General features: G+C 37.8%; 4 protein-coding genes across 5 annotated transcripts in view; 2 read left to right on the top strand and 2 right to left on the bottom strand.

Annotated features, from left to right (window-relative positions):
- Positions 1-14609, bottom strand: part of ChT (choline transporter) — a 447845-nt gene that overhangs the window by 217324 nt on the left and 215912 nt on the right. The gene's annotated exons all lie outside the window — the stretch shown is intronic.
- Positions 6914-9718, bottom strand: LOC117986079 (ribonuclease 3-like). Its single transcript, XM_069501293.1, is given in 5 exon segments — positions 6914-7268; positions 7271-7387; positions 7390-7506; positions 7509-7875; positions 9451-9718. Coding segments are annotated over 4 exon segments (888 nt in total). The 5' UTR covers positions 7870-7875; positions 9451-9718; the 3' UTR covers positions 6914-6975.
- LOC138402877 (uncharacterized) lies at positions 8840-12082 on the top strand. The gene is made up of 3 exons (XM_069501295.1): positions 8840-8861; positions 9805-10160; positions 11825-12082. Exons 2-3 carry the CDS (start codon positions 9805-9807, stop codon positions 12060-12062), a joined length of 594 nt encoding a protein of 197 aa, XP_069357396.1. The 5' UTR covers positions 8840-8861; the 3' UTR covers positions 12063-12082.
- The window catches only part of Mekk1 (mitogen-activated protein kinase kinase kinase 4), a 39716-nt gene continuing 38481 nt past the window's right edge, over positions 13375-14609 (top strand). Inside the window, exon 1 of the mRNA XM_069501294.1 lies at positions 13375-13707. Coding sequence (XP_069357395.1) covers positions 13622-13707 — 86 coding nt within the window. The 5' untranslated portion in view covers positions 13375-13621. The remainder of the gene's footprint in view (positions 13708-14609) is intronic.

Consider the following 14609-nt stretch of genomic DNA (forward strand, 5'->3'; position numbering starts at 1 on the left):
TAGCTTAAAATGAGGAATAAGAAGAGAAGAAAATTATCGTTCTTCGTTATTCGTTATTATCATTCGATTCAAGAATAATAATCAAAGCAAGAGGTTCATAATAAAGTCCATGGTGCTATTGAAACCTATGTCAATTTAAATGCAACTGAACTTAACTAACTGATTATAACTTGAAAAATTAAGTGATTGTAAATAAATATTTTAACTATAATACAGTCGAATTAAGTAATTGCTTTAATAAATTTTAAGAGTAATTTATTTTTATAACTACCTATTTTATATGAAATAAAAAATAACCGGCCAAGTGCGAGTCAGACTCGCGCACAGAGGGTTCCGTATTAAAGTCGTATTTTTTGACATTTTGCACGATAAATCAAAAACTATTGTATAAAAATAAATAAAAATCTGTTTTAGAATGTACAGGTAAAGCCCTTTTATATGATACCCCACTTGGTAGATTTATCTTACTTTGAAAGTTGAAAATACTAATTATTGTTTATAAACACATCTTTTTTTTTCTTGTGATGTAACCACAAATTCACGGTTTTCGAATTTTTTCCTTTACTTGTGCTATAAGACCTACCTATCTGCTACATTTCATGATTTTAGGTCAATGGGAAGTACCCTATAGATTTTCTTGATAGACACGTCAGACGGACAGACAGACAGACAACGAAGTGATCCTATTGGAATTAATGTTTTATTTTCTCTAGAAAATTCGTAACAAAAAGCATGATAAAAAAGTAAAATTGAATTTGAAATTCACATAGATTTTTGTGAAATAAACTTAGAATGAATTAGTCAACACTAATCATATCAAAAGGGCTTCTGTAAATTCTATAATTAGGTTTGTAGACTATCTATGTAATTAATTATGAATTAAATAAGTTAATACCAATCTGAATCAGTTTCTGTTTCTGCACTATCACTGACAAACTCATTACTACTAGAACTTGACGAAGACCAGTGCTTCCTCCATCTCCTCTTATCCCTTCTAATAATTCTCTTTATCTTATGCAACGGTGGATGATCATGTACCACTGGTTCAAAGACTGTTCTAGCAGGAACTATTATTGGTGCAGGCATCGGATAAACTGGTGGTGGAAAACATGGGTTCGGGCAAGGAAAATTTGTACAACAATTCGTAGTTGCATTATTCTCAAAAAAATTCTTCATTGAATTTATATTTTGTTCTATATGCCAAGGATTTTGGTACATTGCCAGGTTGTTTTGATTTTGATACATCAGCTTATTAGAGTCATAACGTTTCCTTAGAATGTCCAGCATTGATTGTTCTTGTGGTAAAGCAAAGGAACATACTTTGCTTATCAGAATTGGAAGGAGGACACTTGTATGCATTTCTTAAATTCAAAACTATGTAATGCACTTTTAAGTTCTCGTCGTGTTTTATATGATTTGTTACCTTATTGTGCATTGCGTTCTCATGAATTACCTACTATTGTTGCGTGACATTGTTGCTTTAATCTAAGTATTGTGTAAGTTATGTTTATGTAAGTGAGTGACAAAAGTTCTTAGATTTTTGGTCTCCAATAGTAAAATCTTATTAAAAACAATTTCTGTTTTATAACAAACTTTTATCAGTCGTATAAACTTTAAAAATTCTACTTCTTTTTTATATACAATAAGTAAAATAAATAATATCTTAATCTAAGTTATTTTGAACTAGCTTATTTGAAAAGATACTGATAAATTACTAATTTTCTTATTACCGGGCGGTCTAAATATTAGCTCCTTCTTGCCGTTTCCCAGAACATGATTTGCTACTCCATCTCGCAATAAAATTTTCTTGTATCTTTCACGTTTTCGTTTTCCACTCTTATTTGAAACGACAAGTACTTTAGGCTTTCTATTTTCGTCTTCACCGGTCATTACATGAACTGTGTGAAAATTATTATCTGAATCTTCCTTTTCGCCCAGCAATTCTGCTACATCATCACCGTTTATCTTAGTTTTGAATTTAATCTCCCCATTTTTAGCAATATAACTAAGCATCGGCTTTACTAATTCATTGTCGCGGTCTGAACTACGAAGACTTCTTCTATGACCACCAAGTCGTTTTCTCTTTTTATATTTGCGCATTCTTATACTATAATCTGATTCAGAGCTGGTCGATTCAGTGGAGTCGTCAGAGCATGATGAATATTTAGGTTTTCGCTCTTTCCTAGGCCTATATCTATCTTGTTGTATTGGAACATGTATTGGTGGAGGGTAAGGGACCACAACAACGGGAGGTGGCATAACAGGTGACATTGGAACAGGGACACCATAAGCTGGGCCTTGTGCCGGCCTGTATGAGTCTTGTGGCCTGTTTGGTAAGGGTTCGGGTGCATCTTCTTTGTTCTTACATCTACATTTCATATGACATGGAGAGCAGTATGAAAAGAAGGATGGTGTACAAGAAGGGCTACAGACGCAAGGTGGGCAAGGGGGGCAGTTCTTTGGTCTCTGAGTTGGTCTTTGATAGGAATTGGGTGGTACAGCTGGGACACACATTGGGACTGGCATTGGCATCGGCATTGGCACTGGCACTGGCACAGGTACAGCTACGGCGACTGTCTCGGGTTTTTTCGTTGTGGTTGTCGTTGTTGTCGTTGTCGTTGGCTTATTATTATTCTCGGATCCTCTGCCCGGTATTGCGATTGGGAAAAAAGATACTGGCATAGGCATATGGCATATTGGGGAAGGCATAGGCATAGCGCATATTGGCGGAGGCGGCGCAGGAAACATGGGCATTGCGAATTGGACGTTGACCAGTTTCAATAAATCAGCTATGAATGCTACGAGAATCCAGGTATGCTTGAGTTTCTGGAACAATACAAACAAGTGATTAATGTTTTTAGTATCTGGTACGTGGTACCTGTAGGCATCCCGCGTGGAAACTGTTTACTTGTATGGATTTCATAAGTTTCTAGGATTAATAAGGATTCTAAGTTAGTTCATTTCCATCTTAGATTGTGTCGGCATGTACCCACCTACCTGCCACCTAGTGGCGTGCAAGTCATAGAGACGCAAAAGCACTGCTTACTCAAGTTGAAATTCAATAATTATTTTCTTATCATGACAATCACCTATTTATAACCTTACTAACTAATGCGTATGCTAGCTTCAAATCCTGTACATGCCAGTTGCCGTGGTTGCCACTGCCACATGGCACAACAGGTAAAGTTGACAGTCAACATAAAAATAACATGACAACAAAAAAAAAATTTTAAGTTTAAAAAAAAATATTTACCTACCTATAAAAGAATTTATTTAATTTTTTTTTTATAAATTTACAGGTCAAAAAACAAAAAAAAGCTATATATAGTATATACATACAGAAAAACTTATGACAAAAAAATTTATATTTACAAAAAATATACGCCGTCCAAATGGTCATTTATGGGCATTGTGCCCATATCACTGGCGCTATTACCTCGCTGAATGGCAAGGCTCAACCGTTGAGCGAAATAAGCACCAGCTCTTGGGTCACCAGACGCGTGGATCAGCTTTTGGGACACGACGTTTATAAAAGCTTTCGTGTCCGATGACCATGGGCCTATATAAGTAAAAATCATAAAATATTTTTTTTTTATTTGTTACTAGTTTTAATAAAACTTAAAGCTAGCCTTATCTAATTACTATATAAATCATGACCGCGTGGAATGGTGCCAAGAATACTGGCTGCATTTCCGCGCTGGACAGCCAGGCTGATCCGTTGCGCAAAAAATGAGCCAGCCCTTCTGTCACCAGATGAGGCTATTAATCGCGGTGAAATGTCTCGTAAAAAATTTTTAGCACTAAGACTCCATGGCCCCAGGGTCTCCACGGCAAACGGCACAAAAATGTAACTCTCTGTAAGAGAGGCATACTTGCGCCGCTTGCCGTTTTCAGCTGTTTCTGCTGCGGCTCCCGGTCTTGATGCTGTCTTCCTGATATGACACGGGGCCAATGTGTCAACGCAAGTTGCGTCCCACATTAGCGCCCGTCCCCGTTCCCAGGGAACCAGCGTCAATCCATCAAATCATAAAATAAGTAGGTAACTCACGCAATTCATTCTCGGCACTCTGATGGTTATCGCAGTGTTTTGTCGATCGGTGTACGTTTATATGCATTTTACCTATTTCTTACACAACGTCGACTCATTGTGGAGTAAAAAGAAAACCTATTTCGACTGTGCGGTAAGCGAGCTGTAAGCTGGTGCACGATTACGATTTGAATAATAAAATTTGCCATAACCAATTTGCAAAAGTGATTTTTTTATTATAGACTGAATATTTTATTATCAGGGTTCCGTATCCGAAGGGTGGCAACGGGGCCCTTTTACTAAGCCTCCATCCACTGTCCGTCCGTCCGTCCGTCTGTCAGCGGGCTGCATCTCGTGAACCGTAATTTGATAGAGAGTTGAAATTTTCACATAATGTGTATTTCTATTTTAGCGTTTAAACTATCGTGAGTGATTTCTATTATACATAATATACTAGACGATGCCCGCGACTTTGTCCGCGTGGATTTAGGTTCTAGAAAATCCCGTGGAAACTTTTTAATTTTCCGGGATAAAAAGTATGTCGCCTATGTCCTTCCCCGGGTTGCAAGCTACCTCTGTACCAAATTTCGTCAAAATCGGTTGAACGGTTGAGCCGTGAAAAGCTAGCAGACAGACAGACAGACACACTTTCGCATTTATAATATTAGTATGGATCATACACCGGCTTTACTCGTGTGTTTCGTCGACGTTAGCCCGACTAGTTTCGAACCCATCCGGGGTCCTTTTTCACAGGGGACACCGGGCTATGAGGGCAGCGATGCGTGTCACGCGCAGCCTTAACCGCGGTCCTTTTTCCCATGTGAAAAAGGACCCCGGATGGGTTCGAAACTAGTCGGGCTAACGTCGACAAAACACGTGAGTAATGCCGGTGTATAATATATGTTTTTCTATTGCCGCTATAACAATCACTACCCCTATTACCTATATGGTTTGTCCTTCAATCACGTCGCAACGGAGCAACGGATCGACGTGATATTTGCATGGGTAAGTATAGTTTAAGACCTGGAAAGGGACATAGGCTACTTTTTATCCCGGAAAATCAAAGAGTTCCCACGAGATTTTTAAAAACCAAAATCCACGCGTACGAAGTCGCGGGCATCAGCTAGTAAATAATAAAAATTTCAAAATAGCCGCTACGCAAATTAAATAAGGTACACCTAGTGTTACATCTTGTACGGTGGTACGGAACCAGCGTTGCCAGTTTTTTTAATTGCCAAGTCGGGATTTTGGAACTTTTTGAGTGAAAAAAGCGGGATTCTTTCGTCGAAAGCGGGACATGTTAAAAAAACGCATACATAATCAGAAGTTTTTAAATATTTATCTTTTTATTTGAATTCAAATGACGTTTACGTGACAATATTTATAGCAAAATCGCGCGCTTATCTTCATTAGGTACGCTCCGGGGGCGGGCGGCCAGTCCACACTTCCCAGCAAGAAAATAGTACTCCTAAAGATATCTTAAAGACAATAGGACATCTTAAGATTTTTTTCTTGTCGGGCTTGTCTGTGCCACCCGCTCATGTTTCCTCAGCACGCTGCACGCACGGTAGAGTTATCCCGGAAAAGCGGCGCTGAGCCTGTCCCGCGCGGGACATTTGATTTTGACTTGAAAAATCGGGACGTCCCGCCAAAATCGGAACGTCTGGCAACGCTGTACGGAATACTTACCCTTACTTACGGACCTGGAAGGCTCTATTCTAGGTTTACAGTTACACGGCCAGTGTGAAGTGTCAAATTTGAAGTCTTCCGAGATTATCATTCGTTCACATTTTAGTACGGGTCTTTCTTCGGGAAGACCCTAAATAAAATAGTGTTGTACAGCTGTCATCGATATATTATTTTCTACTAGTAGATCTGCCCCGCTTTAGCACGGAGGGGGTTGTTTTATAGACCAATAATAAGACTATTATAATAAACCTTCCTTGTGAAATGCCCTGAATGATAATTAATGAAACCCATATTTAATTGCCGTGAGAAGTTTTGGTACCAATTATTTACTTTTACCGAAATCGAACCTGCTACTAACAGGGCTGAAAATAATATGAAAATGTATGTAACTGTTAGGCTGCTACTACTACTAAGCTATTACTCTTCAAGGCATTCCATCTTCCATATCTGGAACTATCCGTTATATTTTCAAGGAAAGGTCATCATAGCTTTTTTGATATGATTACCAACTGCCAATTTATTAGCCTCCCAAATCCCAATGGATTAGAATGATGGGCATTAAGGTTGTCTTTGCAACTGCAACTGCACCCTTCTATATAGTTTCTTCTGTATCTTGTATTGTTTTCCTGTATATAAATGTGTGTGTAATAGATTTCTAAATAAATGGTTAAATTTATACTAGCTTATGCCCGCGAATTCGGCTGCGTGGACTACACAAATTTTAAACCCTTAGGTTTGATTTTTAACTATGAGATTTTAACATAAGCTTAATAAAATATGTCATAATTACCTACTGCTAATTGCACTACAAAACTTCTTTATCGACACTTCAAAACTGACAGACTTTCATACAAACTTCAAACCCCTATTTTACCCCTTTAGGGGTTGAATTTTGAAAAATCCTTTCTTAGCGGACGCCTACGTTATAATAGCTATCTGCATGCCGAATTTCAGCGTGATCCGTCCAGTAGTTTGAGCTGTGCGTTGATAGATCAGTCAGTCAATCAGTCAGTCAGTCACCTTTTCCTTTTATATATATAGATGAAAGTAATAGTCTGTTTACCTACATCATTATCTGCTTTGGGGCAAAAATATATTTACTTAAGGTACGAGAAGATGCGAGAGGCTATTAAGGTTCAAAAATAAATTTATAAGAGGATGTTATTATCATCATAATAAAATGAATCATAATATTATAACGATATATTTACTAAAAATATAAAAAAATAAAAACTTTAGGCGCTAAACACAAGCTTAAATTACTTAGTTTTTTTATTTGACTTTCGTTTTAAGTTCTTCTTTTTATGCACTTGACGCGGATTCAATTCTGTTTTTACTTCTATTTCTTCTACGTTATTCATTAAGAACTTAGTGTCACCTTTATCTTCTGTAGGTGCTCTAGGTTTATATTCAAAATCATTCTCATTCCTAACTGTAGTAACTTCTATCGCATTGTTATGTTCACTTTTACTCACTAACCAATCTTTAGCCTCCCCTTTAGATATTTGTTTTTCAAATATCACGTATCCATCTTTGGTGACGTACTGAAGTATGGTGTAAGATTTCTTGTTCTGTTGTGATGTTTCTTTTTTTTGGATGTATGACGTCGATTCGATCTTCTGCCTGTTCTTGGACCTCTCCAAAACTCACGTTCAGAAGAGGTATCAGTCGATCATCTGTGTCTGTAGACGAGTCAGTATTCCTGCTGGTCTTCATCGGAATTATAGATTTTGGTCTCCTTTTTCTTACAGGTAATCTGCGTTTCCTTGGTGGTCTACCTTGATGTGATATTGTGGTTTTTTGCCAGATGTGTCGGGGGAATAGAATGGCATTACGATTACAGGAAGCTTATGTGCTGGTGATGGAGGCATCGGTACCATTGGCATGGGCATTGGTCCAGGCATGGGTCCAGGTATTGGGCCAGGCATTCCAGGTAAAGAAACTGGCATTGGTATGGGTAGTTTGTCTGGTAAAAGGTTCTGGTATTCTTGTGGTGGAAAAGGAGGCACTGTTCCTGGCAGTCGACAATGCATGGGAAGGTTTTGTGGGAAATACTGCATGTTGGTTGGACATAATGGCAACTCGGGATCTTCAGCTTCTATGGTCGTAAAACTGAGGATAACTAGTAGTCTTCGTAAGCGCAGCCTCCACATTATTACCTGTAAACAAGAGATTTCATAAATTGATAAGATTGACTAAAACGATTTGATGTTCATTGATTAAAATTTTGTTTTTAATCATTAATTTGTAAATATAAAGTGTGCTTACCTACCATCAACGACCTGTGTGTTGAAATTCAGGCTATAAAATGTCATATCAAAGCAAGGTTTACTGCTTTTTGTTACTTCGAAACAATAAGAAAAGAACACGATAGTGAACACTTTAGATTACAATAGGTACAAGCCTTTTACATAATTGTTGAACAATGAAAGAAATGGTTTAATAGATTAGGTAAAAGTTATATAAAGTATACAGTTTGAGATTTCAAATTATAATTTAATGTGAAATTTTCCAAATTTTGTAAAATGAGTAAATAATCGATTTCTGAATTTTATTTTATTTTATCAAAGACTAGATGATGCTGCTAATTGTATTAAAATACTAAATTTGCTGTTGCCCGTTATGGAGTTCCTTCTTCCATCTCCAAAATTATTAATTAGATCTTTGAACACGATTTAGATTTGACGGAGTTATGGAATAACATCGACAAATAAGCAGTCCCATTCTCGAACAACAGTTATTACGTTAGATATCTAGTACCTACCCGAATAACGAAAAACTGTACACGTTGCGTTCAAATCCCTTCAGTAGGTAGTTTCAGCGTGATGTGCGTACAGACAGACAGAAAATAAAAAAATCTACCTATTGTTTTGGGTGATAATATTATCGTTAGTGATGCTTCCTTCGATTAGAATTTTCAAAGTTTTATATATTAGGTAATGTGCAGAAATCATTCTGTTACAATTTTATTTTAAGCATACATTTAAGTAGATGATTATGAGGAGTTAGGTACAAGCACCTGCCTTTTACGTCACAATCCTAAAGCAAAATCCATTGTAGTAATTTTTCAGAAGTATTTAAAGGTTGAGCAAGTGTTTAGGTTGGTATTAAGTTGTAGGCGGCCGGTGTCGAGACATCGATTAAGGTTTCTTTAAATTTCATTTCATTAACTTTTTTACTATTTTAAGAACTTAAAAGATTACACATCGAACTTTAGAAAGAGATACCTAATTGGCAGCTTTGGTGTCGTAGTGTTGTCTTTGTCGTCGAGACTGACAACTCAGTGATAAAACTTTACATAGTTTTATGAGTGATGGAGATAACGTCTAAAGTTGGATCGTAATCTTTCCTGTCGGGTACTATAAGTCCCGCAAATTGCTATTGCGCTGGAACCATTTCTGATTAACATCGAAATGACGTCGTTTGACGCTACTCTAACCATAAGATCGAGACTTCAGTCTAGTGCTGACATCACTGAAATGGCGGCCACGCTCATTAGCAATTTGCGGGACTTATATTATATTTCTGACAGGTATTATACAATGTACAGGTACAGTAAGTAGGTATCTACTCAATAAGACACTGATAGGTATTTGATGGATAGATCGTTACCTACATAGTATGTTATGCCTATTTTGCCAAAACATGTACCTATGTAATATGTAGTATATAATTTATTGCACCACAAAACACAAATAACAGGTTACAAAAAAGGAAACTTAAAATGTACGTACAAAAAGGCGTACCAGAGCACGGTATATTCTACTTTGATCACTAATAATAATAATTAGTAGTAGGTACTGAGTACCAAGGTACAATAATAAATAATTGTCAAAATCAAGATAATTTTCTTAATTAATACAACCAGTAATCGAACCCGGATCTTTTGTTAACGAGGTGAATGAGTTGCAACACAGATATTGCATAAAATGTGTACGTATCCGTAAGTACCTGTAACCTACTATCGCACACAGTAATTATTATTGTATCATAATGCTAATCTAAACACGTGATGTATTCAAAACTCTTCACAGACCACACTAATCTTTTACTATAAGCCATCAGATAGATCGTTTAATCTTTTTCAGATGTCCCGCTCTTTCACTACACATTCAATAGTGATGTACACTATATTATATCTCGTAACTGGAATATTGTCACAGTTCTTGCCTCCAACATTATATCAAAACCCGGCTATGTCTGGAGGTATGTCTCCATCTGTGGGAGGGATGATGATGCCTTCACCCATGCAAATGCCTGGCTTTCCCCAACAACGGTTACCAGTGATGGTTATGCCGTTTCACTCTAAAGTGGCTGATCGAAAATACATGAGAAGGAAGAAGAGAAAGCCAAAGAAGATTTATACCGATTTAGAGTCAAGTAGTGGCAGTGATAGCGACAGTTCCTCATCTAGCAACGAACACTTCAGGAGTCGGAAACATAGGTCTGGTTTCTATGAATTATTAACTTTACAATTTTATCTCGTAAGTCGTAGTTATTTCTCGTGCAAACGTTATTAACCGTTTACTCCATTCTGTGTGTGTTTCTGGTTTCAATAGATTTACTAAAACTATAACAGGTATAACAAATTAATGCGCTAATGTCTTGACACTCGCCCTGGGTTTAGAATGTAAATATAAAAAATCTGGGCTAAGAGTTGATGAACCGGATCAATTACTTAAAATTTAGGTTCATAAATAGTAAAAATAATCTCTATTTATACTTCTATTCTAGGTATATCTAGGTAGTTAACTAACTTTACTAAGTAACCAAATAGTTTTTTTGTGTGTTGTTTCGGATTGACTATGCTGCGTAGGCCCTATTGGCCGCTACAGCGTCACCGGGGGGGGGTTGGCGAGCGCGAAGCTCCGCCTGGGGGTGAGCCCTAGGGCTCGAAGAAATAATTCGAGAGGTCGGGGGGCAACGTCCTCCTAAGGGCGCCTCCTGTGAGGCTCGGACCACGGCTTAGGATGACGTTGGGATGGGTGGAGTTGTCGGTTTTGTTGGTTAGTCCGTACGCCCCCGAGGCCGTGGCGTGAGCCCACGTCCGGGTGACGTTAGAAATCGGGACCTCGTCTTCGCCGGCGAAGACGCTGTGATGAGGTTGAATTGTGTAGCCCTACGAGATAGGGTGCATTGTCGGTCATGATTTGATCGTCGGGGTCGTTAAGGACGTGCTTAGGGCGTTTTTTATCTGGGGGGTCGTTTCGGTCAGGGGTGTAAGTCGCTGCCTCAACTATTAGGGGGTTGGGGTGTCTAATGGCTTTCTCAAAATAATTTTTGGAAAGCTGTTTAAAGTAATGAGCTATTGTCGGGAGTTGGAGGTCTCTGTGGAGGTCCACGTTGCGCATGTACCACGGGGAGCCAGTGGCCGTACGCATAAACTTATTCTGTAGGACTTGGAGAGGTTTGAGAGAGGAGGGCGGCAGGTGTGCAAATGCAACACAGGCATAAGACATTATTGGGGCGGATGCACGTTTTGTATAGCGTGACTTTATGTCGAAGTGACATTTGCTCTTTGCGCAAATCATGGGGTAAAGACGGGAGAGCACATACGCTGCGTTCTTGCGGACTCTACGAATGTGCGCGGCGAAGCTCATCTTGTCATCAAAGGTTACACCCAAGTACTTGGTATTAGTTTGCCAGGGAATGGGGCGGTCGTAAAGAGTTATTTCAGTCTGTCGAAGTTTGTATTGTGATTTCCTTTTGGACTTTTGAAAGAGCACTGCTGCGCTTTTCTCCGGGTTAACCTCTATCCTCCAAAGGCGGAACCAGTGGCCTAGGCTACTGACTGCCTTTTGGAGTCGAGCTTTAACGTTCCGGTAGTTTAAGTCGGAGCTATATAGAGCGGTGTCATCCGCGAACTGGGCTATATGAACATGAGGGGATCTGGGAATGTCGCTGGTGTACAGCGCGTACAAAAGTGGCGAGAGCAGGGAGCCCTGAGGGACTCCTGCTCGGAGAGGTCTTGGGGAGGATAGGGTCCCATCCAGACGGTAGCGAAAAGTTCGATTGGTGAGAAATTACGAGAATTTCTCAACCAAATAGTACATATCTACTTATGTAAGGTAATAATTTAAAAATTTACATATTTTGTTTTTGGTCTAGTCATAGAAAGAAGAAAAGACAAGTTTTAACACCAGTTATTTCCTACGTAACAAGAAACGGGCATGTTGTTTACCAGAAGAAGATCAAGAAAGAGAACGCAGGAGACTGGCTGGAGATTGGAAAGAAAAAAATACCGTCTAGATTAGTGGAAGAAGAAAATAATAGCGGTGGAATGACAATACGTGAAATGAAAAATAAATATGGAATTAGGCATACCCATCACAGTCATGATGATTAGCATTAACATTTTCAATATCATATTTTATACTCTTTTGTACAATTAAACTAAGTAACCAATAAATTAAATCTTATTTTTGGGACTCTACTTAAGCGATGCCTTGGTAGATAAGGAAACTTAATTTAAATTTAAATAAGTAGGTACCTTCTTACTTACCTAGGTACCTATTTAAAATAGTAAAATATACACAATAACAGTTTGATAATTATATTATTTTAATATATATTCCTTTATTATTAATAACAAAGACCTTATAAACATGCCAACAAAGGATTTGGATCTTAACCAAAAAATCATAGTCGTAGACCGCTGCAAAATTCGAACTAGGTATATATAATTTTAAACTATGAAAAAAACATATACCTACGTGTAATTTTGTACCACTCCTTATTAAAAAAATATTCAATTCAGGCAATATAGATTTTTAATTTTTCAGATGGTGCTAATGCTCGTTATTATCCCGTTTACTTTTAAAATCGGGCTTACTCAGTATTACTCGATTACCAAACAAAATACGAATGATTATGATGATCACATAAGTTATTTAGCTTTTAGGCCGAAATATTTTTGGCCTTGGCTTCCAGGATATTACCACGATTACCCCAGTAATGCATCGCAGGCTCTTTTTTTCTATGGAAAATAAAAACACTAGGTACATAGGTGCAGAACTATATTTTAATTTATTTTTATAAATTACTGACAAGTTTACAAACATTGTTTGTTTTTATTTTCCCTTCCCTTTCCAAGTTCCAACATAATATGGCAATTATAAGTTTCACGCCTTTTTTGACCATTTCTCCGGGTTAACTTCAAGAATGACTATTGGCATGGATTATACTTATCCACGCAACTAACTACCTACGCCTACTTAGTCTATAGGATTTCAACCTGATAGGTAAAACATCTAGCTAGGTCTAACTAGCTACCGACGTATTTATTATTGTAATAATAATATAGTGGTACAACTTCCATATGTAAAAAGTACTCTGTGGGTACAACTTATGAACTTACCTATAGTAGGTACACGATGACAGTTTTAAATGGCAATCGAGGAGCGAACGCCCCGCACACCCACGCAGCCCCACGCTAACCCGGTGCTGGCGAGCGCGGGTAGCGTCCCCCCGCATTCAACCTGCCGCGGACTATAGATTATCATGAATATTACCTATTTCAATAAAATAAATAAAATCAAAATTAATATTATCGTCATGGTCACAACACTATACAAGTGACAGCAGATTGATTGTTACTGATAAACTTCATTCATCAATCCTTCATTTTCATTCACTCTTTAAAAAATTTGTTTGTGAGTTTGACATTTTTCGTACATTGATGAGGTGGTGTTAAAATTAATTTCAATGTTTTTCGCCGGTAATTAAATAAAAATTATGCGCAATAAATAGTTTTAAAGTGGTGCTGAAGATGCTTTACGTGTGACTTTAGAACTAAAGTGCAAAAATCAGACCTCCGGATGAGTTTTTACGTAAGTGCAAAGTAAAAACATGTAAGTGACGCGGGAACTTTACTTGTTCCAATTTCAATTCTTGTTTCAATTCAAAATGGATTCTAGCGCGAACAAGGATTGGAAGAAGAAATTGGGTTTCCCAATCAATTACGATTCTGGCCAGAGTTCAGAAGAAGACTTGTGAGTTGATTATTTTATATTTACTTACTACAATATTTACCTACATGGAGACAGAGGTTAGCACGAGTCCGATTGGGTGAAGGCCAAAACGTTTTGAATGTGCGTAAGATAATAAAAACATCCACATTAACTTTAAGAACGTGTACCTAGTCAATTAAAACCTCATTTAACATTTTGCTTTCATACAACTCAATTACTCAATTGTTCTATTTCAAATTACTATAACTCAACCAGAGTGAACTATGCCTTAACCCAGTGAGCTTTTAGGTTCCGTACCTCAAAAGAAAAAAGAACCCTTATAGGATCACTTCGGTGTCTGTCTGTTGTGCCTGTCAAAAATCCTATAGGGTACTGTCCGTTGACCTAGAATCATGAAATTTGGCAGGTAGGTTCTAATCACAAATAATGGAAATAATCTGAAAACCGTGAATTAGTGGTAATTAAATTTAAATGTGTTCATGAACAAATATCAGTATTTTCAATTTACAAGGTACAACAACTATACCAAATGGAGTATCATATGAAAGGGCCTTACCTGTACATTCTAAAACAGATTGTCATCAATTTTTATGCATAATAGTTTTTGATTTATCATGCAAAATGTCAAAAAAATTAAGTAAGAAACCCCCGGTGCTCATGTCTGACTCGCACTTGGCTGGTTTTTTTAAAATTAAATCCTTGCACAAACACAACATAATTTCACTCCTTTCCTCCAAAGTCCAAGTTTGCACAATGTTTCAAAACAGATATACCCAGTATTAAGGTTTGCCCATCGCCGGCCCACTACAGAGCACGGGTCTCCTCTCCGAATGAGAAGGGTTTTGGCCATAGTCTACCACGCTGGCCATGTGCGGATTGGTAGACTTCACACACCTTCGAGAACTTTATGGAGAACTCTCAGG

The sequence above is a fragment of the Maniola hyperantus genome, chromosome 10 (genome assembly GCF_902806685.2).
Source record: "Maniola hyperantus chromosome 10, iAphHyp1.2, whole genome shotgun sequence".
Lineage (NCBI taxonomy): Eukaryota > Metazoa > Arthropoda > Insecta > Lepidoptera > Nymphalidae > Maniola > Maniola hyperantus.

Excerpts from the sequence above, each read along its gene's own strand:
- LOC138402877 (XM_069501295.1), top strand. The coding sequence starts at position 9,805 with ATGTCCCGCTCTTTCACTACACATTCAATAGTGATGTACACTATATTA. Across the intron at positions 10,161-11,824 it reads TTCAGGAGTCGGAAACATAG|TCATAGAAAGAAGAAAAGAC; the intron begins GTCTGGTTTCTA and ends TTTTTGGTCTAG.